This window comes from Xenopus laevis, chromosome 6S, assembly GCF_017654675.1.
Source record: "Xenopus laevis strain J_2021 chromosome 6S, Xenopus_laevis_v10.1, whole genome shotgun sequence".
NCBI classification, from domain to species: Eukaryota; Metazoa; Chordata; class Amphibia; order Anura; family Pipidae; genus Xenopus; species Xenopus laevis.
This window is the reverse complement of record NC_054382.1, coordinates 124,448,486-124,474,153: the sequence shown is the minus strand read 5'-3', so window position 1 is coordinate 124,474,153 and position 25,668 is coordinate 124,448,486. Positions and strand designations below refer to the sequence as shown.

Here is a 25,668-nt window from a genome sequence, read left to right as displayed (position 1 = left end):
TTAAGTACATTCACGGTTATTAAACTCATTAGTGCCTGAGGAGCTCTAACATGCCCACACGTCTCTCTAACCTCATGAAACCGCGGCTCTATGGATCTATTCCCTTCCACTTGCCTAATATTCTTGGTATTCCATGTTATTCTGCCCCCAGGTGGGTAATTTCCATCCTTCTTTCTGATTTTCTCACCTCTGATATCATTTTCTTGTTCTTGCACTCTCTGGCACACGGTCCTTGTGAGTCCATCCACAATCGTGTCCATGACATTGAAATCAGCAACATTGTAAACATGAGAGCTGTCAGGTTCCGAGGCGATTTCCTTGAGTTCATTTAAGTCCGCGTTTTTTACACCTTAACGGGGCGACAAAGAGGAACAATATGGAGCAGTAGGCAAAATGCAACAGCAGATGCCACAATTGTTTTATGCTTTTGATAAACTAGGTTAGATACCAAGTATTAGTGACCATATTTAAGTTGACATTTAAAGGGCGTGTAAAGGCAAAAAAATAAAATCCCATTTTTACTTTCTTTAATAGAAAAGAAACCTATCTACAATATAATTTAATTAAAAAATGTGTACCGTTTTTATAAGAAACCTGACTGCACTGCCGGGTGATGTTGTGATGGCTGATTCAGTTAATGCCTTTAAGAATGGCTTGGATGATTTTTTGGACAGACATAATATCAAAGGCTATTGTGATACTAAACTCTATAGTAAGTATAGGTATGGGTATATAGAATTTAATTAAAAGTAGGGAGGGGTGTGTGTATGGATGCTGGGTTTTCATTTGGAGGGGTTGAACTTGATGGACTTTGTCTTTTTTCAACCCAATTTAACTATGTAACTATGTAACTATGTAACTATCTATGCAGTGAAATTCTCCCTTCATTTACTGCTGTGGGTAGGAATTGTCAGACGGTCCCTAACTGCTGAGCAGGGAAACAATCATACTTATGAACAGCAGGGGGAGCCCTCGCCTTACTTCCCAGCCATGCAGAACTCAAGCAGCTTTGTTTATGATGATCCCTAAGCAGCCCAGACCACACTGAGCATGTGCACAGTCTTAGTCTTGCAAAGATGTATAACAAAGTTACAAGGTGGTGACCCCCTGTAGCCAACTTTGAAAGCATAAATTATTTGCTTGATTAGGCTTGTGGTGCAGTAAGTTCATGTTTATATTTAGTATACAAAATACAGCATTTCTAGCCTTATTCTATTTTAGACTTTACATGCCCTTTAACAGTTTGTTCTCACCCTTTGATAACTATGTGAGCCAAAATAAAAGAAAGACTATATTTTGAGAGTCGTTTTGCCATTCAGTAGATTCAAGCACTTCCATCAAGTGCATTTAATGGAATATATCCAACAGAACTAAAGTAGTGGAAGATGTTGATGGAAAATTCATGACATCTTACCGACTGCAAACAGTTCAATTCCAGCATCTTTCAGACTTTTGGCAGGTGGAATAACATCATCTTGGGATTTCCCATCGGTAACCAAAATACCAATCTTCGGAAGCCCCGGCCTTGCTCCTGATTCTGGCTTAAAACTGTTTTCCAGAATGTAAGTCAAGGCAAGCCCTGCAAAAAAAGAATGGGGGTAAACAGTAAATCTAGGAACAGTTAAATAGTTTAGTAAATAGTCCCATTTAATTATAATAACTCTTGCCAGTCTTCTAATAAAACTTGTGCTGGTAGCAATGCAGTGTAATTGTATTGTCTTTGGCTAAACATTCAAGGTGCAAGGCGCATTTGTGCTTTTTATATATTCGGATCTTTAGCATGGCATTTGCGGTTTTATAGAAGATAGTTTATTCATGGTTTCAAAAACCTCAAAAACCACTAAAATGAGAATGTTGATAAATGGCCCTCCCCATGTGTCCTCGTGGTTAAAATAATGGAATTTTGCTTTTATGGAACAATCACATACTTCCAGCATTATTCATCCATCACAATCACTTTCCTCAAGAACTATGCCTAGATAAGAACAAAAAACACCCAACCAAAAAGTATGATGACGACCAGCCGAGGATCCTGGGAAACAGAATACAGAAGGATAGCCAAAGCTTAGTATCTTTAAATTTGACTGGGACCAGCAGAGAACCTGGCGACAACTGGAGAGCAAAAAATGAAATAAATTTCCAAAAATGTATTTTAGTGGCAGCCAATTGGGCTTAGGATCATCGGAGACAGGATTTGACAGTAAATTGTGCTAAATACAGTAGAATATATGGCAACAGTATCTGTAACATAGTAGTGCTCCAAGTAGATTGGCCACAAGACTGTGTACTGAAAAACCTAAAACCTGATTTTAGAAAAACAATACCTGTCAGTGTGTTGCCGCCTTTGTAAGGAAGGTTCCGGACAGCATCTATCACTGCATCCTTGTTAGAGTAAGAATCCAGCTGCCATTCTATTCTTGGGTCTCCACTGTACTGTGCAAGACCTGAAAACAGATAAAAAATGAATCATGTCTTTTTTTCCATTTATACCGATTGACATGGAAAATGAATATGAAATTAATAAAAAACAAAAATACATTTACAAGAATACCTATTCTTGTTTTATCCGAAGCAACATTAAAGGCAGCAACCAGATTCTCCAAGAAGAGCCGCACAAGCCTGAAGTTGAGTCGGCCAATGCTCCATGATCCATCCACCAGAATCACAATGTCGGCAACCGCTGGGGTTCTACATGAAAACTGATTTTCTTTAAAAAAAAAGGAAAAACATTAAGCCCATGTTAATCTCTACATTCTTTGGAATAATTAAAACATAGCAATGGGCTACGATTCTACAGTGCAGGAATGAAATCTGGTGTACAGATGGAATTGTATAGGAACCCTTCATGTCATACTAAGTATTTTTCAGTAGAGTACAAGGTAGATAGTCCGTATAAACATAATCATGACCATTCTCTATGGCTGGAAAGGATTAAAAGTCACAGTGTTTACACCGAATAAACAAATTCATAGCATTTGCTAAAACATATCAAGGTCAACAATAAATTACCCATACATTATCTTTATTTCCTAGTGGAAATTTAAAGATACAAAAACTGAAACAGAAAATAAAAAGACAAATATATGACATTACAAGAAAAAATCAAAGAGAATGTTAAGTGGCTTTTGAATGTTAAATGTCGATGGCTATTGGCTTTTGGATGCTTCTCTCTGCTGAACGCAAACAACAAGAAGTCTCTCCTGAAATAGAATAAAATCAAAGTGAGATAAGAAGTCAAATGGGATGCATTGTTGATGTACATAAATTTCCCAACATGAAACGTTTCAGTTCTGTATTGTGACCAAGATATGTCTAATGAAATTCATTCTTCAATAGGGTAATGATGGCAAATACAAGGCCACAGTAGCATTGGACTGGTTTAATGGCTTAATAACAATAAGGTGCATGGCCCACATTGTTTCAGTCACAGCCCTGATCGTCAGGGATGGAATAAGGCAGGGGTCCCCAACATTTTTTACCCGTGAGCCACATTCAAAAATAAAAAGAGTTGGGGAGCAACACAGACATGCAAAAACTTCCTGGGGTGCCAAATAAGGACTGTAATTGGCTATTTGATGGCCCTTATGTGGACTGGCAGCCTACAGGAGGGTCTGTTTGGCAGTAGATCTGGTTTTTATACAACCAAAACTTGCCTCCAAGCCTGGAATTCAAAAATAAGCACCTCCTTTGATGTCACTAGGAGCAACATCCAAGGGGTTGGTGAGCAACATGTTGTTCGCAAGCTACCGGTTGGGGATCACTGGAATAAGGGATAGGCAGCAGCTCAATTGTGATGGTGGTGGGGGCACTGAGACCCTAGAACATACTTCTGCTGCCTTCTCTAACTCTAGCCCTGCTCATCAGCACTGCACCAATGAATGAGCAGATGAAGAAGGTTGCAAGTATTGGGGGAAGGTGCAAGCAGAAGGGGGAAGGTGCAAGGAGCGGGGGCTTGACTTGGGTGTCAGAAGTCTTTGAATCTTGAATCTAGCTTGAATCTAGGGTCTGCACACATCATCTCATACACCTGAACATCCTGGAGAAAATCTGCCATGAAAAGTGCGGCCCAAATTCACCCTCTGTCAAAGTTGTCTACTGAGTCCAAAAAGGCGTATGGGGCAATGAAACAAATACAGAGTTTCCCCAGGTTCAGTGGCCCATAATGCTTTTCTACAGCTGACCAATAAATAACACCTGCTTAATTGCTATTGGATATAAGCAGGTTTTTATTTTTGTAGGCAAAAGATGGGCAAACTCAATAAAAAGAATTTGAAAAGAAAAGAAAGATGGGCCGGGCGGGGGTCTATTGCATACAGCCATGGGCACAAGACCTGATTAAAGCTTTCCAGCATTCCCATTGTAAAAAAATCTTTCTCTCTTATATCTTCAGTATTCATAGGAATGTGTCCTCTAGAAAAGGTTTTGGTAAATAAGCATCTAAAGTAGTTATGGTACAGTCCCACGATGTGCTGAATTTATAAAAATTATAAATATGTGGCATTAATAAACTATTTTACATCAAAGATAAAAAGTTTCGACTGGCACGCTTTACAGATGCCCTTAATGCTATACATATTATAAAACCTACTTAACAACAAACTGAATTACTTCTCCAGTCTTTTTTAATCATGTAGAGAGTGCAATTGCTTGTTAATAGTTTTTGATAGGCTGCCAGCATCCGCGTTCTTTGCCAGCTTTCCAAAAATATTTGTTCATTTAGCACATTCTCAGCTTTAAAAAAACCCTACTTTAATTCCATGAAACAGTATGTTGTGCCTATGGTATCAAGTACAACGCCAAAATCACTGCACAAACCTCGGCTACTTGGGGGATTATTAAAAGAAAAATAAACCCTGCACAGTATGTGAGTATGTTTGATCAAACTTATATAGTGCCAAAAGTGCATGCAATGCTTTATAAGCAGTTTAAAAATAAAAAGAGTGCAAAGAATAAGTTCAGTATATAGACATTAGGAGAAGAGTTCCCTGACTTATGGTCTAACTATCTATACATGATTTTGGAGACACCCAAGAAAAACTCTGGACTGAGTATATACAGTTTATATCTTTGCTTGGCATATGGTACATCAGGGGCACCCAAAAGTTTCTATTGCAATCTATCAGTAGATCTCAAGCTAGTGTAGATAACTCACTGGTTGACTCCCCAAAAAGTAGAATCCATACCTGTAGTCTGGGCAACCCTGAGCTACTGTGTAGCTCTGTGTAAATTAGGCTTTCAGCAAACTGTTGGCTGTTGGCTATGGCTGTTGTCAGCCTGTGTATTTTTGCAGGGTGAGAGAAGCCCCAGTCACATACAGTGGAGCTGAAGCTTAGGTCAATATTTGGGCTTAACTCAGTCTGTCTGAGCCACAACAGGGGCACTGAGCAGATCTGCTTCTCTCAGCCAGCAAAAATACACAGGTTGACAACAGCCAGAGCCAACAGCCTGTGTTCCCATAGCCTTATTATAGTTTATGCTTCCCTAGGGATCATCACAGAAATATTCACACATCTAGATAAATAAATTGCATTTAGATAAGTTGGGCCATTTTGGTTCCCCCATAGATGATGGGAAATGAAGCCAAAAGGATAAGCAAACCATAAGAAATTAAGTTTAAGTGCTTTTCTAAGTACTTTTGCAATTAACATGGATTATTTTTTTAGTTTCAGAGCTATTTATACTTTTATTAACGGCAGATATAAGGAATTTTGTAACAACCACGCCACCTGCTGGTCAGTCCCCGTAACCATGCAGTCAAAAAGATAATCCTTCCGAAGGAAAACAGATAAGTGTTTTGATGTTGTTTTACTCAGGGGGAGGTGGCATCTGGGGCTTCTGATCTCTTTTCTGAGCAGAGCAACATCAAAACATTACTCTGTTTTCCATGTCGTTTCCACTTCTGTTCAATGCAGAGGTAGACAAATATGACAAGATAGCTTCCATTCACCTCAAAAGGGGAAAATAAGTAATTAATAGCACAAAAACTGAACCCCTCATTGGATCAATGTAGATATGTGTGCTAGTAGTATTGTATCTTCTCATTTACTGATTCAGTGGAGCATCTAGCCCGTCTTGAAATCTATCGTATTTACCTGCAGAACTGATATAGGGAAGAATGCAACAACTGAATCTTCAAACATCAGGCCGGCTCTACTCTTCTTCCAGTTATCTCCTCTACTGCGCACCAGAAGCCTCTGTGTTTGTCAAAGTATGGCAACATGATGCTATCAAGGAAAGTACCCTGGTCTGATGCATTTTTGGAAGAAGTAGTGTGCCAACTCATGTTGCCTGTGACAGTGATGCCTCAGTTGCAGATGCGCTGAACGACTTCTATGCACTTCTATGCACAGTTTGAAGCACAGAACAACACAGGAATGAGGAAGACCATCACTCTGCCTAGTGACCAGGCACTGCGTCTGATGGTGGCTGACATGAGGATGACTCTGGAATGAGTAACTCCACGGAAGGCTGCAGGACCAGACAATATCCCTGGTAGAGTGCTAAGAGAATGTGCAGATCAGCTGGCAGATGTTTTCACTGACATCTCTAACAACTGACATTTCCCTGATCACCTCCACTGTCCCGAAGTGCTTCAAAACCACCATCATTGTCCCCGTGCCGAAGAAGTCATCAGTGTCCTGCCTCAACGACTACTGTCTTGTGGCACTCACCCCCATCATCATGAAGTGTTTTGAGAAGCTTGTCAAGAAACACATCAAAACCCTGCTGCCACCAGCACTGGGCCCCCTACAGTTCGCATCCATTCAAAATCACTCAAAAGACGATGCAATAGCCACCACCCTCCATCTGGCCCTCTCTCATGTGGACAAAAAAGACACGTACGTTCGAATGCTGTACATAGACTTCAGTTCAGCATTCAACACTATCATTCCTCAGCATCTGATAGAAAAGCTGAGCCTGCTTGGACTGAACACCTCCCTCTGCAGTTGGATTCTGGACTTCCTGACCGACAGACCTCAGTCAGTCAGGATTGGAAACATCATCTCCAGAACCACCACACTGAGCACCGGAGTCCCTCAAGGTTGTGTGCTTAGTCTTCTACTGTTCACTCTGCTGACACATGACTGTGCAGCCACACACCGCACAAATCACATCATAAAGTTCGCTGATGACATGACTGTGGTGGGTCTCATCAGCAATAATGTTGAGTCACCATACAGAGAGGAGGTGCAGCGGTTAACAGACTGGTGTAGAGCCAACAACCTGTCTCTCAATGTAGACAAAACAAAGGAGATGGTTGTTGACTTTAGGAAGACTAGGAGTGACCAACTGCCACTGTACATAGACGGCTCTAATGTGGAGATTGTCAAAAGCACCAAATTCCTTGGTGTTCATCTGGCGGAGAAGCCCAACAGCACCTCTACTTCCTGCACAAGCTGAGGAAATCCTCCCACCATCCATACTCAAAACCTTCTACAGAGGGACTATCAAGAGCATCCTGAGCAGCTGTATCACTGTCTGGGCTGGGAACTGCACTGTCCAGGATTGCAAGACCCTACAGAGGATAGTGAAGACAGCAGAGAAGATCATAGGTGTCTCTCTTCCTTCCATCACGGACATTTACACCACTCGCTGCATCCGTAAAGCCACCAGCATTGTGGCTGATCCAACACACCCCTCACACTCACTGTTCACACTCCTGCCATTTGGAAAAAGGTACCGAAGCATTAGGGCCCTCACTACCAGACTGTGTAACAGTTTCTTCCCCCAAGCCATAAGGCTCCTGAATACTCAGGGACCGGACAGATCTCTCTCACACACACACTCCATCTGACCTTACTATATACCACAACGTTACACAGACACTGTACGCCATTGTATAAAGAAATAGCCATTGGATACAATTGTTCTCTATAAGCACATCTGCACTTTATCAGGTTCTTTATCATGCTCTTACTACTATCACAATGATACACCCATCATGTCTGACATTTAGCATTATTTACTTAACATATTACATCTGCTGAGTGTGCACTGTCTTGTCCGGTCCCTGCACTGTGCTGTCCTGTCTTGCAGGAGTTGCATATTTTTGCACTTGCCCTTTTTGTTTGTTGTCTGGTACATTTACATTGTGTGTAGCACCATGGTCCTAGAGGAACGTTGTTTCATTACACTGTGTACTGTACAAATGTATATGGATGAAATGACAATACACTCACTCTTGACTCTTAAGTGACTAAAGTGACTAGGGGGTGCCTAACAACTTAAGCACCTTTTAGTGATTCTGCCCTTCCTTGCACTTTTGCAAAGTGCTCTATTTATTCAACATTTAAGGGAAATCAATGGAAGAGAAGCCATACTGTATTAAGCTACAAAGAAAAGTTTCCCAATATGTGCATAATTCAGCATATTATGAAGGGTTAGAAATGTACAGCAATTAGGAGGCTCATTTTCATTTACTGTCTGTACTATTACTTCTTTTTCTGACAGCTTCATCCAGGGACTTTTACAAGCAGCTAATAAAAGCTGAGGCCTAGTGCTATAAAACTGGCTCATGCACAAGGGAATGTAGGCAATTCAACTGATTTGTCTGGTAATGGACTTGATTGTTGCTGTAGTAGTCTGGTCGGCGATAGATTTCTGCCAATAGCAGGTGGAAGATGGATAAACACAGGTGCTGACATTTAATAAAATGCAAGGCTGATGGAAGAGGTCCTGCAGGCTTACTCCTTTATTCCCTTGTGCTATATTGCTTTCCTATAGTCCAATGCCCATGAAAAGCAAATTGTAAGCCCAAGATAAAATCACATGCAAGATGCCAGAGGACAAATACAAATAACACACACGACTGTCTAGGGCTCCTCAAATTATATGTCTCACAGAGAAGCCTTGTAGGTAAGATGAGTAGTAAGACTGGGAGATAGCAGGTATAGAAAAGAAACATGGAGATAGTGGGCCACATGCAACTGTTGTTGTGGTTGTAAAATTCCAATGAGCCTGATCTATTACATCACTTTAGAAGGATTCTGGGAAATGCAGATGGGGAGACACAGACAGGGCATCTCTTTAATCTCATACCTGAAACCTATAGAGTCTGACAAACTGTGGAATTTGGATCTGTAGTATTGTTCAACTGCCAACCCTAAAGCTGAAACAAAATGTTAAAGGAAACTGAAGAGTCAACAAGTTGCATTCATTTTGCAAAAATAATATATATTTTACCTTTGATTCTAATAAAGCAGCTCCCAAAGCAATATTGTTGGGTGTCAAAGCCAGTTGTGTTTTGAGAGGAGCAGTTTAAACAAATATATAACTCCATAGATGTTTATTAGCTTTAGGGGTTTTTGGCTATGATTGTCATGTTAATAATACCTTACAGAAAAAATGCATGGCTGCTTTCTGCTTTGCAACCAGTGTGGTGTTGGTTGAATGAACAAAATATCATGTTGCCCTATGACTGCATAGATTGTAGATGTGTGACTTCACTAAATTAGGTCTATACACTAGAGGGGGTTGAGTCATCATAGACTAGTGATGTATCCGGATTCCTTCGTAGGATTTTGGACTGATCCAAATTGTAGTTTGTGTCACAATAAAACTGTCAAATAATTATTAAGCATGAAGCTTTGTCCAGTTTCATAATCAGACTGTCACGCTCCTGGGACCTTACTCGAGCTCTTGCACTTGGAGAGCGGAATGTCACTCTGATATTTCTCAACCAATTATCCAAGCCTGATATGGTTGGGTTTTTCTCTACGGTCATTTTTCCCATTATAACCATACATTGTATCGAGGATTGGCGTTACCAAAGGGTTAATTGATGGTTGCTGATGTTTGGGACAATGCCTTGTGTTTCACCTGTAATTTAGATATTAACATTTAAAGCAACAGGGGATATGTGTTGACTTGTAATAAAGATGAAAGCAGATGCTTCAAAGGCCTGATAATTAACTACCAATTAACTATAGGACCATCTGTTTCCATTTAAGTGCAGAATATAAGACACAATAAGGCTTTCCCATTCTTGTTGTTTTTAAAGTCTTTATCCATCATCTTTATACCATACTGCATATACTGAATAGACAAGCCATGCAGAACTACAAAGTTGCGCAAACAACTGCAGAACTGAACACTAAAGTATAACCATGAAATAGTCTAGAACTGCTGTTATTTATGTATACCAACCCATAGATGCCATTGAACATTACTCCTTCTGGAACTGCCCAACAAAACCTCTATATCATTCTGAACTTGGACAACTTTCTAAATATAATGTTACTGACGTTAACACTCTAAGTTAATCCAGGACTGGTTCAATTGTTGTTTGTAGAAAAGAGTTTTTTGTCCCTCTGGCTCAAGCTTTAGATGACTTTTTTTTCCTGCCTTCTCCCAGGGTCAGCTAGAAGTTAGGTAGGATTTACTTTGATGAAAAGGTTGAACTTGATGGACATGTGTCCTTTTTTAACCTCATCTAAATATGTAATATGCCTCAGGTCTGCACATCGGGCAAAGTCATAATGGAAAATATGTTATTGATTAGTTGTACTTTTGTATTTTGAAGAAGAACATTGCTAAGGCATTTCAAAGGTCTCTTTAGACCCAAGGCGACATTCCTCTTATTGAACCTTATGTATGTCCGTGTTTGAAAATATAGAAATTTAATAGATAATGAGACAGATAGAACAACAGACATGCCACTAAATTAGTGACCTTCAGAATTTTTGGTTCATGCTTCATTTCCAATATTTGGCCAGGGCAACCCCTTAGCTCATGTCAAGTTAGGATGTCTTTAATATATTGCTGTATAATACATTAAGCAATATTGCCAAGGATATCTAGGATATCAATTGAGTGTTCATCACAAATCTCCCCCTATTTATTTTTTAACTCAGGATCCCTCATACACAGATCAGGGCCAGACCAACACTTTGGGTTTGGGTAAAGGAAACTTTACAGCTGAACGAAGCAGGTCTATAACACAATATAATTGTATGCCCCCAACCAGACCGCTCAAGGATTCCACCCAACTCCCAAAAAAGTTAAAAATTTGCCTAGGAGCATTAAACCAATGCTTTTAAACAAGTGACCAGTAAATGCCGCCTGCTGATTGGTCACTTTAGGTTACTACCAGCTACCTTTTATTACATAATCCCCCAAGTTATAAGATCATTAATACCACTCCTAAACGGCTCAACTGCTCAATAAATACTCAAGGTGAGGTTTTACCAGGAATCTATAAAGAAGCAAATTATGTTTTCACCTATAAGTACAATAAATAGATGCGATAGCTACATAAAATAAAGTGGGTAGTTGGGCAGATGGACAGAATAAATATGTTAGATGCAATAAATACTGTTGAAAGGTTGATCTTCCAATTCCTGTTGCCCCTCTCTGTGCACCCAGACCACAGCTGTAGCGTTCATCAGTAAAGACAGACAGGTGTAGGGGCCACATGGCACTATAATCTCTGTTCGCTGCCAGTGATTCAATCCAGCTGTTTGATCCAGAATTAAGACTTTCCATATTTAAAAATCACACGTTTCAGTGCAACGTGGACCGTTTGGGCTCTGCATTCCACAGAGAGATTGAAAAGCCATCTAAGCTCTGATCCAGCTTCATTCTTGGCCAAGCTCACAGCTTTTCTGGGAAATGGGAAACTACTGTACAGTGTATGGCAATACGATAATGCAGGGGCCCTATCTGAGGGCCTTTAATTACACGTCAGGGTGCAAGATACACTTCTATTACTGTGAATAAGCTACCGTTCCTAGCAACCCTTTGGAAGAATGAAGTTGAAGTTCTGCTGCTGTAGGAGGACATTTCTAATGTATGAGTATAAACTAAACACATCAAACAAGTGTTACATGATATAATACATTCTGCTTCCACACCCCTCCTTCCAAATGGCCACTGTGATGCTGGGGGGTCTCTGGGGCCAACTAGCTCTCTTTAAGGGGCTATTTACTAAACTCTGCATGCAAAAATCTTGAAACATGATGTGCTTTTTTTTTTTTTATAAAATCAGACTTTTAAAACATCATGAATTTTTCGGAATCGATTAAACCCCGAAGATGGAAGAGTCTGAATCAGAAAATCCTGCATCTCGGTAGTGATGGACGAATTTATTCGAACAGGCGTGAATTTGCAGACGAGTTTCCATGTTTCGCCACCGGCGATTAAATTCTCAAAACTGCAGTGAAAATACGCTGGCACAAATTCGCCAGCGTCCAAAAAAACAAACGCCGGTGCCCAGTTTTTTGGACACCGGAGCATTTTCAACGGCATCAAAAAATGGACACCGGTGTCAAAAAACAGATGTTGGCTTCCAAAAAAGGACGCTGGCGTCCAAAACGAAATGCCGGCGGCGTCTCGCTAATTTTCCGGTGAAGCAAAATGGGACAAATAAGCCCATCGCTGCTGTCGAGGTTGCAAATAAGCCCATGGGAGAAGTACCAATGATTTTCTGATGTGCGCTGGGTTTCGTGCAATACCCCAAAGTTTTTGGAGTTTTCTGGCAAAAATCTGAGTTTTCGGGTAAAAAAATCCAAAAAAATTTGGAAAAACGGATGAAAAATCCGAAAAAGTTTTGAAAATCTGATTTAATTTTTCCCGCAAAGCAAATTTTCAGAAAAATGTAATAATATATAAGTGCAAAACACCTGAGCGGAGTTTGTAGCAGTAAATATTGAGCTAAATTCGGACTTTGATAAATAAGAGTTATGTAATAAAATTTACAATGTTCTACCAGGTTTAGCAACAATTCAATGGGCAGTATGTACCTGGTGGAAACCCTTTGGGTATGGGTTACTAGATACAGTTTATACATTCCTATGCTTGTGCATAGCTCTCCCCTTCCCGTTCCCAGTTATTATTCAGCAGCTTCACCCAGAATATTCTAGTGCTGACGTGTTCCCTATTCACTGTGCTTGCCTACAGGCCACTGGCTTTTGGATTATATTGTAAACAAGAAACACCTTTTAGGGATATCATCAAAGTATTTCTGCTACACTGGAGCTGATGAGCGGCCCCACAACCACCTGCCCCATTCCTAGCTCAGAGCAAAACGAAAAACACTGCTTCAAGTTGGATCTAGCTCAGCTCAGCTGGAATGAAATGAGTGCTTTGATGTCACAATTTGGGCTAAATTGTTGTTTTTTACTTTTTGCTGCAGGAAGGGTAAAAAAAAAAAGTTACAGTATTTTAAGGTGGCGCAGACACATAAAACTGAAACGTCTGGAGCGACTCCTTTTCTACTGTTGTTTTATAGTTCTATGAAGTTGTCTGGTGCTGACTCAACCCTATTTATTAGTATTCTACTCAAGGTTACAGGTACTTTGCCTGACATCATTTTTCTTTGCTAAAAATGCTGCATCAAAATTCCGAAAGGCACCCTCAAATTGCTACACATGTCACCTGAAAAAATGCAAAAAAACTTAAATAATGTAGCAGTCAAAGCCAGCAGTGCAGAATACAGACCCCACTATCAATAACATTTGCAAATAACTTTAAAACCATGAAAATACTTCCTATTCTTGTATATTGGAATTTTGTTCAGAATTACATTTTCTTTTACCAGGCAATATTATCAAACAGTCATTTACAATCCCCCCTTAGTGCTCTTGGGGAGACAGCCCTTTGATGGCTAGAAACATTTTTCTGAATTATTGAGTAAACCACCTACTATGAGACTGGGCTGGGCAACATGAAAAGGAGCACCAGGGAGGAAGACATTTATCTTATCAATATTTCCCCTTTAAATTAAAAAGTCTTCCATAGATGCCAAACTCACCCAACCTGACATCTGGCTATGGGGGCTGAGAGGTATAGGTGTCAGCTGTTTTCAGCAAATAAAGACCCCAACTTCATATTCCTGATATAGACTATTTATTATATATTATATGTAGCTGGTTATTTGTTGTGGCTCACTTACTAAAAGTAGGCACATTTGCACCTCTGTAATAGCTCATGGCAACCACTTCCATTTTGGCATTTATTCTTCTTCCCGCACCTGGCTGAACAAAGCTAATCATAAATTAGTTGCTATGGGTTACTGTCCAGGTGCTGATTGTTAGCAAATTAACCCGACTGTTTGCTCAGGCCCTTGTGAATAAACCCAATATCCCCTGTATCGATTGTACAAATAGCCTATCATCTTCTTAAAGGGGACCTATCACCCCAAAAAATTATTCAAAATTCAATTTTATCATATTAGTCAAGCAAAATAAACTTTAATTACACTATATCAATTATTTGAATCTTGTTATCTTCAATCTGGGAATTCATAATTATAACAAGAAGGCAGCAGCCATTTTGTGGACACTGTTATTAAGACAAGCCTTGTATCATCTCAGAATCTTGTTTGTGCACCAGAATGGGGGACCTGATGTCCATCCCCATGTACTGGCTACACAATTAAATGGTGAAGAGAACGGGGAAATATGGGAGAGCAGTGACATCTAGGAAGTGCCAAATTGAAAGTGAAAGTAATTATCTGCCCCGCCTCTATGCCTAAGACATAGAGGAGGGGCAGGCAATATTTGATTGACAGCTGAGATTTTTAAATGAGTTTACAACAGCTATGAATGCTTTAATAAAACAAGAATTTGGATTTCATGTTTAGTTTGAAAAGGAATTTTATTATACATCTTTTTGTGTCCGGGTGACAGGTCCACTTTAATAAAGAAATATACATTTTAGGGTAAGGGGTGGATAACATTACCTCGGTTATGGATCACGTGTTATATTGGCTGGAAATGCCCAGTATGCATTAAAAAGGACCGTACCTCCTTCGGAAAGATTGTTGCCAGTTTTATCCTTCTTTTGGGCTTTGCTTGGTTCGGGAATTTTTCTTTTTTTCTCTAAATCTTTCACTAAAGAAAAGGGGGAAATTGTTTTAACACATTCAAGTATATGTTAAAAAATTTTTTTGGTTTATATATATATATATATATATATATATATATATATATATATATATATATATATATATATATATATATATAATACACAAAAGCCATGAATATCTTGTAAATTATATCCTTATAAACGGTGAGTTCTGATGTCACTTCTGTCACATGACTCACTGAAACTTGTGTATTATAATAAATAAAGTACCCCCAGTTGTAAAATATGAGGATATTAGAAGTTACCTCGGAGTTCCATGACCTGTATAAAAACACTTGGCCTTCGGCCTCGTGTTTTTATATGGTCATGAAACTCCTCGGTAACTTATAATATCCTTATATTTTACAAGAGGGGGTATTTTATTCACTATATATATATACAAGAAAATAGATGGTTTTTTCTACTGGGACTTTACTCATTAACCTATGTATGTGTAATGTATGTGTAATGTATGTGTAATGTATGTGTAATGTATGTGTAATGTATGTGTAATGTTCAGAACCTCTGAGAACATAATTTTCATAATTTTTTGTTGATACCATTTACAGGACATTGGATTAGTAACGGCCCACAAACTATTTTCCCTGAAACACCTGTGTTCCTACAAACTTGACTCTTGTCTGTTGCTTAACTGCACCTCCTACTAGAAGAGAATTAGTCATATTCGAAATGTTGGGCATGACACACAACTTCAATAGAAATAGAGTCGACAGCAACTAAAGAAGTGTTTCAAATAACCCTACCCATCTGTATATTATCCCTCTGGGTTAGTGAAATAGCAGCAGGAATCATTATTCAGCCATTTAGCCCGCCCTGTTAGAGACTGCTTCCACTGTGGCAGAGTTTTTTTATCCATGAAATCAGACCAAGTGAGTAGGGAATTTCAGCTTTGAAAGTATTGCTTAAATGATTGTAGAACGTGAATAAGTGAATGAAAGAGAATAAGGTAAAGAGAACATGTAGGAGTTATTTACTAAACTCTGAATGCAAAAACCACGACAAATCATTTTTTTTTTCTATAAAATCTGAATTTATTAAACCCCGAGGATGGAAAAGTCAGAATCTAAAAATCCGGCATCTCAGACCTGTCAAGGCTGTATATAAGTCAATTGGAGAAGTCCCAATAAATTTTTTGATGTGCGCTGGGTTTCGTGCAATACCCCGAAGTTTTCGGGCAAAAAGCATGAAAAATCATGAAAATTGGAGGAAAAATCCGAAAAAAATCATGAAAATCAAAATTCCGGGAAAATGTAATAATAAATAAGCGTAAAAAGCCCGAGCGGATTTGATTGGAGTTTGTAGCAGAAAATATTGAAATAAATTCTAACTTTGATAAATGACCCCTGTATAGTGTGAAACTAGAGTATAAAATGGAAAAAAATACAACTAAGAAGAACTACAAATAGATAGGTAGATTAAAAAAAAGAATGAAAGTTGCAGAAAAGGCAGGAGGACAAGAAAACTAGAACAGGATAAGAGAAAGAAATGAGATCAGAGAATAGAAACGAAGTAAAGGGATATTAGAGAGCCATGTAGCAAGGAAGGAGAGGAACACAATAATTGAGCTGGAGGGGAGTAGAAGATGTTCTGGAGTACAAGTAATACTTGTACTAAAGCTAAACACAAGAACTGAACTGAAAAGGAGAGGAATGGAAGGAATGCATCAAAAACAGAGAAAACTAAGTTGAGAAGAAAGAAAGATCAAGAAGTAGGCAAAGAGGTACAGAAGAGTGGATGAGATACAGTAACTTGAAATGGGGAGAAGAAGAAGATATTCTTTTTGGGATGCCCATACTTATTAGTCTTTGTTCTGATATTAAAAGTGGCAGACACCTGCCTAGGGCACAGTTATGGGGGGGGCACAGTTCCCAGCAGACCACCAACCTGCAGACCGCCAGAAGAAGTAAGGAATAAGTGACAGCTCAGGGGGATGGAGGAGGTGACTAGTTGTTTTTTTTTCTTAATATCCCGGTGTTGCCACTACATATACCAGAGTGGGCTCTGGTTACTTACATCTAAACTCCCCTTGAACTGGTGTGCTTTCATCGTCTTCATTAAATGCAATGATCTGCACAATATAACTCTGATCAGGATCAAGTCTTTGAATGATGGCTTTGGTAGCGGAGTTTTGAAGATTCAGTTGGTTGGTTTTCCCACCTGAAATTAAGAGGAAACATAGCTGGATATCACTCGTCGTTAGAGGATAATTAAAGTGTATCGACAGAATATTCATAAAGACTCTGCTTTCTCCGCTAAAGGAAATCACAAGGTGAACATCAAGGTCAGAATCAAAATCACACAGCGTCATATTCCAGATAGTGTTTCCTTTCACTTGCAATGAACCGGGTATGTTTCATCAACTTTTATATTGAATTTAGAAAGATAGTATCATAATATAAATCGTGGGTTTCATTTACCTATAATGTCGTTCCTTAACATGACCATTAAAGATCTCCGAAATCCTTTCATGTAAACCAATAATTAAAAAATATAGTCGCCACTTATCCACCTCTATGAAACATTGTTAAGATAAAAATATATCATATTTTATTTTTTATCACAGGCATAATGCTGAGAGAGCGGAGCCAGCATTGATGAATAGAAGGTAAGAATGACCTTAAGCTTTAGTGAGTAATTCATGGTTTATTTCATAATAATCTTTAGTGAAAAAAACCCAAAATGTCTTTAAAGTAGTGGAACATTTTCAGTGCACTTTTTTCATTGCTTCAATAAATGTCCATAACTCTAATGGAGGCATCATAGAAATGTTTCCATGGTTGCACAGTGCACTTTCATCTGCATTTGTTAATTATGCTGATAATTAACTAGATATATTAATTAGAAACTCTTGGACTAGTAATGGGATAAATGTTTTTATCTTATTATAAGGTGGTGGCGGCTGTGATCCAATGTTAGACCACAACACGGGACTTGAAACCAAAGACTATTCCAAACTAATTTTCTATTACAGCCTGATAATTTGGGGTGAATGCATATTTGCTCTCCTAGAAACTCATGGAAGGAAGACCAAAAGGTCACTTTAATGTGGATGTTTATCTGGTGTTCTTCAAATTGTAACAAGATGAATCATAAGTTACATTTTTCTAATCTTATTATAAGGTGGTGGAGGCTCTGGCCTAATGTTAGACCACAATAGGGGACTTGAACCCCAAAACGTCTCTAAACTACTTTCATTTTCCAGCCTGATAATTTGGAGTGAATGGATATTTGTACTACAAAAAACTACTGGAAGCCAGACCCAAAAGTCACTTAGGTAGCCATATGGCATGGATGATTATATGGTATCTTAGATGTTCTTCAAGCCATAACACGACATGATACATTTTTGTAATTTTATTATAAGGTGAGGAAGGTTCTGACCCAATGTAAGACCACAATAGGTTACTTGAACCCAAAAACGACTCCAAACTACTTAATTTGGGGTGAATGAATATTTGCCCTCCTAGAAACTCCTGGAAGGCAGACCCAAAGGTCACTTAGACAACCATTTGGCATGGATGCTGATAGGGTATCTCAGATGTTCTTCAAGCTGTAACATAATGAGTAAGAAGATAAATGTTCTGTAATCTTATTTGGAGGCTCTCACCTAATGTTAGACCACAATAGGGGACTTGAACCCCAAAACATCTTCAAACTACTTTAATTTCCAGCCTGATAATTTGGCGTGAATGCATATTTGCACTCCTAAAAACTCCTGGAAGCCAGACCTAAAAGTCACTTAGGATGCTTATATGGTATCTTAGATGTTCTTCAAGCTGCAACAGGATGAGAGACTTGATACATTTTGTAATCTTATTATAAGGTGATGGTGGTTCTGACCCAATGTTAGATCACAATAGGGCACTTGAATCCCAAAACTACTTTCCTATTCCAGCTTGTTGGTCCAAATGAAAGGTCAGTTAAAAGAATCATCTCTACTATTGTAACTTCTGCCAAATATGCATGATGTTCACTTGCTATTGTATTGAATAGCTGGGACAGACGAGGCTCCAGAATGGACAGTTGATGGATATGATGTTCATTCTGTTCCTTAAATGCCTTTTTTTAAGTGTTTGCTATATTTTGGAAATTTATTGAGAAGAGTTTCAGCAGGCTAAAACTGCACCTGACCTTTTCATTTATATTCTGTACTTTAGGGCAGAACATTCAATCGTGGGCCAAAATCCTGTTTTACCTCACGTCACTGGTAACATAAATCTTAAATATTCTAAACTAAGTAGGAAGTCTGCTTAGAGCTAGGTATGATGAATGCAATGTTTCCAGGGCCTGTTATTGCAGTTATAAAATGTTCTAGTTGAGAATTTCTCTTTTTTAAGGATTTGAAGATCCTGCCCACAGTAACTATATCACTTTTGTACAGTAACGTAACTTGGTGGGGGTCCCCCACCCTCGTGTGCGCTATTTTTCTGTGCCGCTGCAGCCGACTCCAGCCGGCTGCAGCGCGCACGATCTTCAGGGGGGCCCTGCGGGGTTATGGGCCCTGGCCCATTTGCACCCCCTGCTCCGCCGGTAGTTACGCCCCTGCTTTTGTAGTATATTCAGTAAGTGATCCGATTTCTTTATAAGGTTTCTAGATCCTGTTCAGTCTCCCCTTTTCCTTCCCAAGTAATTATCTGCTTTTCAGTCCTCATTGTAATTGTTATTTTGCCACATTGACTGTATGAATCCACCACTTCTCTCAATATCTCATAGTTATCATACTCCCTGAATGAGACCGTTCTTTCCCCCACATGCCAATGTAAAACCTGCAATTAGTCAATAGATGCTTTATACTCTTTATTCCATTCAGTAAAGATCTTGGTAAAGATACTGAGACAACATGGGGTGAATTGTCTCCAAGGAAAGTTAGAGACAAGTAAGGTCCTTTGTATAATCATGCACTAAGGTACTTGTGTCTATAGACAAGCCGAATTGTGGGTTGCTTCCATGTTTCTGAATAATGAGCAGGGTCCATGGATACATAAGAGCCTTGAAATTAACACATGCCTTTGGAGGACTTCATATGACTTCATCTGACTTGAACTTGATGGATTGCATGCTACTGTGCTCTTAGGACAGTGTGTATTTAGTGCAGATATAGTGTAATTTGCATTGATACAACTTCGGCACAGCCCACGTCCAGCTACTGGTCCATGGCCTGGTGGTTGGGGACCCCTTGTATAGTGGGTCTAATAAAGATATAAAAGGCACAAGGGAACCTTCAGCACTCCAGCGATTGTAGAAATGCAATACCTTACATTGCCCTCTAGGGAATGGAAATGTAGATGGCCACTGGCCAACCCCCTGCCCTGGGGTATCTATGCACATAAGCATGGCTTCTAGATAGATATCTCTGGCTGTCATTTAGAAGCCAAATGAGTATGTTCCTTCATCCAGCCCTTCAGTGACTGAACTGAAAGAAAGGAATGCAATAGATTCTTTAGGGTTGTAAAGTGAAGGATCAATGGATTTAGCAATTACAGCTTCTTGTACAACATTTGTGTGAAAGGATAGAGTTGTCAGGTAACTCCACACATCAGTAGGCACAGTGTCTGGTTCCCATGTATGCCAATATTTAATCAGTTATACCAGGATACGCTTCATTAGGCAAGGGCTAACATATCTCATACATTTTTATCTGGAAAGGAAATTAATCCCTTGGGGGAAATGTAAAAAAAATCGCAAAGAGCAAAAGTTTACAAATAAATATTTGCCTGTCGCAATATTCTTCATTGGGCTTTTATTGCACATTGCAAACCTTTAACCCTTGCTTGTTTAGTTAAAAAAGCAAGGCAGTTGTTGAGGTCTTTAAATGAGAAGAAAAGGTATTTTAACTTGGTGGTGCCAAAAGGTAGGCCAAGTGATTGCATGTACTTACCTGAAACCCCTGGCTGGTGCTCCTATCAGGTGAAAACTGCACCGGCCCGAGATTCTTCCAGTGAGCACTACGGAGCGATCGTCTTCCGGCTTCTTCAATTTTAAATATTTCCCAGGGCAGACGCATGCGCAGTAGAACAATATAGCTGACTTCTTCGTACTAGTTCCGTTTTTGCTCTACTGTGCTTGTGCAGCCGCGAGAAGAAAGAAGAAGCCAGAAGAGGATCACTCCATGGAGTTCGCTGGAATAACCCCGGGCCGGTGCAGTTTTCTGAACCGGATTAGAGTTTCAGGTACAGTAAGTACATGTGATCACTTGCATGCCTAACTTTTGGCACCTCAAGTTAAAAGACCTTTCCTTCTCCTTTAATCAGTCAAAAATGGTGCAAACATGGTCGCTAACATTCACAATCGTCTTCGCGAACATTTTTTGCACTAGCGAACCATATTACATTTCCTTTTACAGTTTTATCAGATAGTTCTTAACATTTTAAAATTTTAAAATGTAAGTCTTGGGGTTAACAGAGACCTCCTTCTTCTAGAAGAGTAAGAAGGGATATGATCACAGCAAATATGTTTTACACATGTATTTTGTTTTTATGTTGTGGAGCCAACGCCTCTCAACTTTGCGTGTTTGGGTTTATTTGTACTGTATAAAAAAAATCAGCACTAAGCCGTAGCATGAATTAAATCAAATAAGCAATGGCAAATGAAGGTCTTTACCTGATTTGGGTGTGATAAGAAGTTTATATCCTTTAACTTTATCTTTGGAATCTTTCCATGAAATCTGTACACTGTCCTGGGACACAACGTGGTATCTCATCCTTGTTGGCGGAGTCACTATGAAAGCAGAAATACAAAGAGTTGACAAAGTATAATACAAATTCTATCATGCGTGTGACACTGTTTGACAAATGTTAGAAACGAGTCAGTATTTCGAACACCCAGAACTAAAAATGTGTTGGTTTTTTTTTTTACATGTCACCCCTGGTGTTCTTTTGAAAACAACCAAAGATTATTCTCCTGCATGACATACCACTTATAGACACTAATGGGTTTATTTATCAAAATCCGAATTTATTTCACAACTTTTGGAAAGCTGCTCCGACCAAATCTTCACAGACTTTTCCCGCCCTATTTATCATTAAATTTTCCCGAAAAATTCTTTTGAGGGAAAGGTCTCGGTAAGATTGTAAAAAAAAAATCTAAATCCATGACACCTGAATACTGCAACTTTTCTGGAAACCCATCGCAAATCAGGATATCTTCGGGACATCTGATATTGACTTCTACATGAACTCTGAGTACTTTTTTATTCGGACTTTTAACACCATCAGTGTTGAATAAATCACAAAAAATATATTTTTCCCCCCAATAAATGATGGTTTTCCCCTTTATCCAACCAGAAAAAAATCGGACTTTGATAAATAATTCCCTAAAACTTACAAAGAGACAAGACAAGTCATGTTAGGAGTTAGAAGTCAGCAAGCAGGATTAATAATGCAGACTAATGAGATTTGTCAGCACATCAACCTGACTTTGTTTTGACACATCTATGGATAAGTATAAAGTGTAAAAATAAAAAAATAAAAAGAATAAACCAAAATTAATATATTGTTTTAAGGGGCCAAATATTGAGTTTTGGGAACTCTTCAATATTCATTACTATAAGACATCAATTAATGATTAACAGGAACAAACATATTTTCTGTAGAAGTTTGAAGCTGTGTTTGGGGCAAGTTTCAACAAGAACGAGACATATTTAATCATCTCAGTAACAGCCATGATAAGAAGGCATGGCCCATCCTCATAAAGTAAAAGTGGCCATACACAGGCAGATTAAAGCTGCCGATATTGGTCCATTAGACCGATTCAGCATCTTGTCAGCCTATGTGTGGGGGCTCCCGACACGTCCAACCGATCGATATCAGGCCAGATATCGATCGGTCAAGTTTGATTTTTTTGTACGATCCAGGACCCCATCAGCTAGTTGATGCGGTCCTGCAACCCGTCAGGGCCCATTCGTAGTATCGTAATCCGATCGTTCGGCCCCACGCATATCGGGTCAAGATCCACTCGTTTGTCGACCTTGCCAAACAAGCGGATTTTTTAGTGTAGGGCCACCTTAAGTGTGGTTTTAGCCTTCAGTTTATGCAAAGCGACTAAGGAGACCATCAATCATCGACTAATTAGCCCCTAGCAATGATTTTTTACTACTTGTTATCAAACCTGCAAATGTTTCCACTCTCTTTATCAAGCAGCCCATGTCAATAAGATCTTAGGGCAGAGACACACGCTCACATTCTGGGAGATTAGTCGCCCAGCGACAAATCTCCTCTTCTTCAGGGCGACTAATCAAACCGAACTGCCTCCCGCCGGCTAGAATGTACATCACCAGCGGGATGGCAATCGGTGTAATTTGTTTTCCGTTGTCGGATGAAGTTGTCTCACGAGGTAACTTCAGTTGACTTCGGAAAATAAATTGATCCGAGTGCCATCCCACCAGCGATTTCGATTCTAGACGGCGGGAGGCAGTTTAGGGAGATTAGTTGCCCTAAAGAAGAGGCGATTTATCGCTGGGCTACTAATTCTCCCCAAATTTGAGCGTGTCTCTCTGCCCTTAAAGAAAAGTGGCATCGCCTAAGAAAACAAAGCGCACCGATTGCCATCCCTCTGGCAATTTACATTCTAGCCAGTGCTAGGCAGTTCAGGGAGATTCAGTGTCGGACTGGCCCATCGGGATACCAGGAAAACTCTAAGGTGTCAGTGGGCCCTCCTGCTTCTAAACATTTGGCCTATTTCATGGTCATTACCAATTTCTATGAGAAGAAGAGGATAAATTGATGGATTAATAGATTATAATATGAGGAAGAGGAGTGGGCCCCTGGTCTAAGGTCTTTGGGTGGGCCCCTGGTGTCCCAGTCCAACACTGGGGAGATCAGTCACCTCAAAGAAGAGGAGATTTGTCGCTGGGTGACTGATCTCCCCGAATCTGAGCGTGTGTCTCTGCCCTAATGGGTCCATGGTTCAATTAGCTCCCGAGTGTAGTTGTATTTATTGTGTTTAATATGAATAATTCGATCCGGTGATTACTAAAATAATGGCTATTCCAATACTATTGGACTATTCCAATACTTTCTAAAATAGGAGGATCATTTTAATTGTATGTTTGCTTATACGAGGAATTTTTTATGGACTTTTTAACTTGATAACCTAAATATCCAGTGTGAAAGGAATCTTAGTGGAGATAATTCTTGGTAAGGAATTTGCTTGATATTCTGCAGACCACATCTTTTTTAATTAAAATAATTCATAGACACAACTGGGCCAGATGTATCTGATGAAAGAACTCATCTCCAACTTTCCACGTAGACTTCTATTGAACTTTGATGAGATAAACCACGAGCTACGTTTTTCTCATGGAACTGAGCCTAGTAATTAAAGTAATTATATAATATAAGTTGTTTTGAAACCTTCAAATATATAAAAACGATATTTCTTTAACAAGTACGGTACGCCGTACACCTTAAAGGAACATCTTAGAAGAAACATTATTAATGGACATGTGATAGAACAAACAAAACCATCACCACGTCACACAACCATAAACCAATGGAAAAATAAAACCAATCACCTGTTTGAACAAAGACAGTTCTTGAAACTTACTCATTACACAGATGTTTTTTCCAAAAAAAAAAAAAAGATGTGCCAGCCATTACGCATAACTAGTATGAAAAAAAACTGCTTTCAAAACTTATATTATTTGTTATTAATCATTTTTTTTTTATTTTTTCATATATTTAATTTCAATGAAATATATAGCATTAGTAATGAATATAGGAGTTGTTATTATAGGTAATCATTTCAGAGAAATTTATATTTATGAATACATTTTAAATTAATAAAAGTTTTTTTTTCCAATTTTTGGTTTTAAAAACTAGTTATGGAAAATCTGGCACATTAAAATAACACCAGTTAGAGTTCACTTACAAATACCAATAAAGTAGAATAATGAAAAAAAAAAATATATATATTCCGGATTATTTTTGAGACATCACCAACCTGTAATGTATCTTTATGTCTGTGGGAATTTATATTCTTTGGAGCAAACACTAACTTCTCGTGTAAAGGAAATAAAACAATAAAACAAAGTTACATATAAAGGAAGCATAAAGAATATTTTGATTGAAAGGATGAAGGAAAGCATCTCAAGGTCATCGTCAAGAATCTGGTAGTAGTGACAACATGGAGTCCTGGGGTTGGGTCCTGGGTATATTTCCAAGAAAAGAGGTTAAAACCTTGTGTGTAACAGTATAAAGAATACCCCAGTGGGGTCCCTTTGGTATTCCACTGTTCTTGGATCATTAGTTTTCGAGTCAGCAGAGAGGCATTTATACTCATGCCCTGGCTTGATCTCCAGATGGTCTTCTTGTTATCTTTTTTTAGGAGGTATTTAGCAAATGAGCATTGTAAAGAATACAATAAAACATGAAACCGATGTTAAACTGGGCATGTGGAAATTAGTACATGTTGTCATTAACATAATGAAGGAGCAGAGCAAACACCGGAGGCATACAACTACCATAAATATGCACTGTTTGTTGTACAATGACCTAAATGAGACTGAGCACACAGATTTCCTTCATACGATAAAGAATAACATTGCTGGCGAGGAGTAAAAAGCCACAGAGCGTGAAATTGTCATGTCGGTAATGGCGTTGCCTGTTGAATGACAGAACATCAAACAAACTGACAAAAAAGAAAAGACATTTAGACAGCTCAGTGTAATAATGATATTTGCCTAAGCAAAGTCCTTTACACAAAAAGTGATTCTTTTGTTCAATAGATCAATTGCACCTTCCATTATCTGTCAGTGGTAAATATCTTATTTAGAATGGTGTCCGGTAAACAATCCATACTCCCACG

At 38.9% G+C, this 25,668-nt stretch overlaps 1 protein-coding gene across 2 annotated transcripts in view; it reads right to left on the bottom strand.

Annotated features, from left to right (window-relative positions):
* The window catches only part of col14a1.S (collagen, type XIV, alpha 1 S homeolog), a 107,737-nt gene that overhangs the window by 66,940 nt on the left and 15,129 nt on the right, over positions 1-25,668 (bottom strand). For both annotated transcript variants that reach the window (XM_041568000.1, XM_018223924.2), the window contains exons 3-9: positions 21,466-21,582; positions 16,879-17,022; positions 14,745-14,831; positions 2,552-2,707; positions 2,325-2,444; positions 1,415-1,579; positions 188-349 (exon numbers count right to left, since the gene is read on the bottom strand). In XM_041568000.1, the coding sequence (XP_041423934.1) occupies positions 188-349; positions 1,415-1,579; positions 2,325-2,444; positions 2,552-2,707; positions 14,745-14,831; positions 16,879-17,022; positions 21,466-21,582 (951 nt within the window). The remainder of the gene's footprint in view (positions 1-187; positions 350-1,414; positions 1,580-2,324; positions 2,445-2,551; positions 2,708-14,744; positions 14,832-16,878; positions 17,023-21,465; positions 21,583-25,668) is intronic.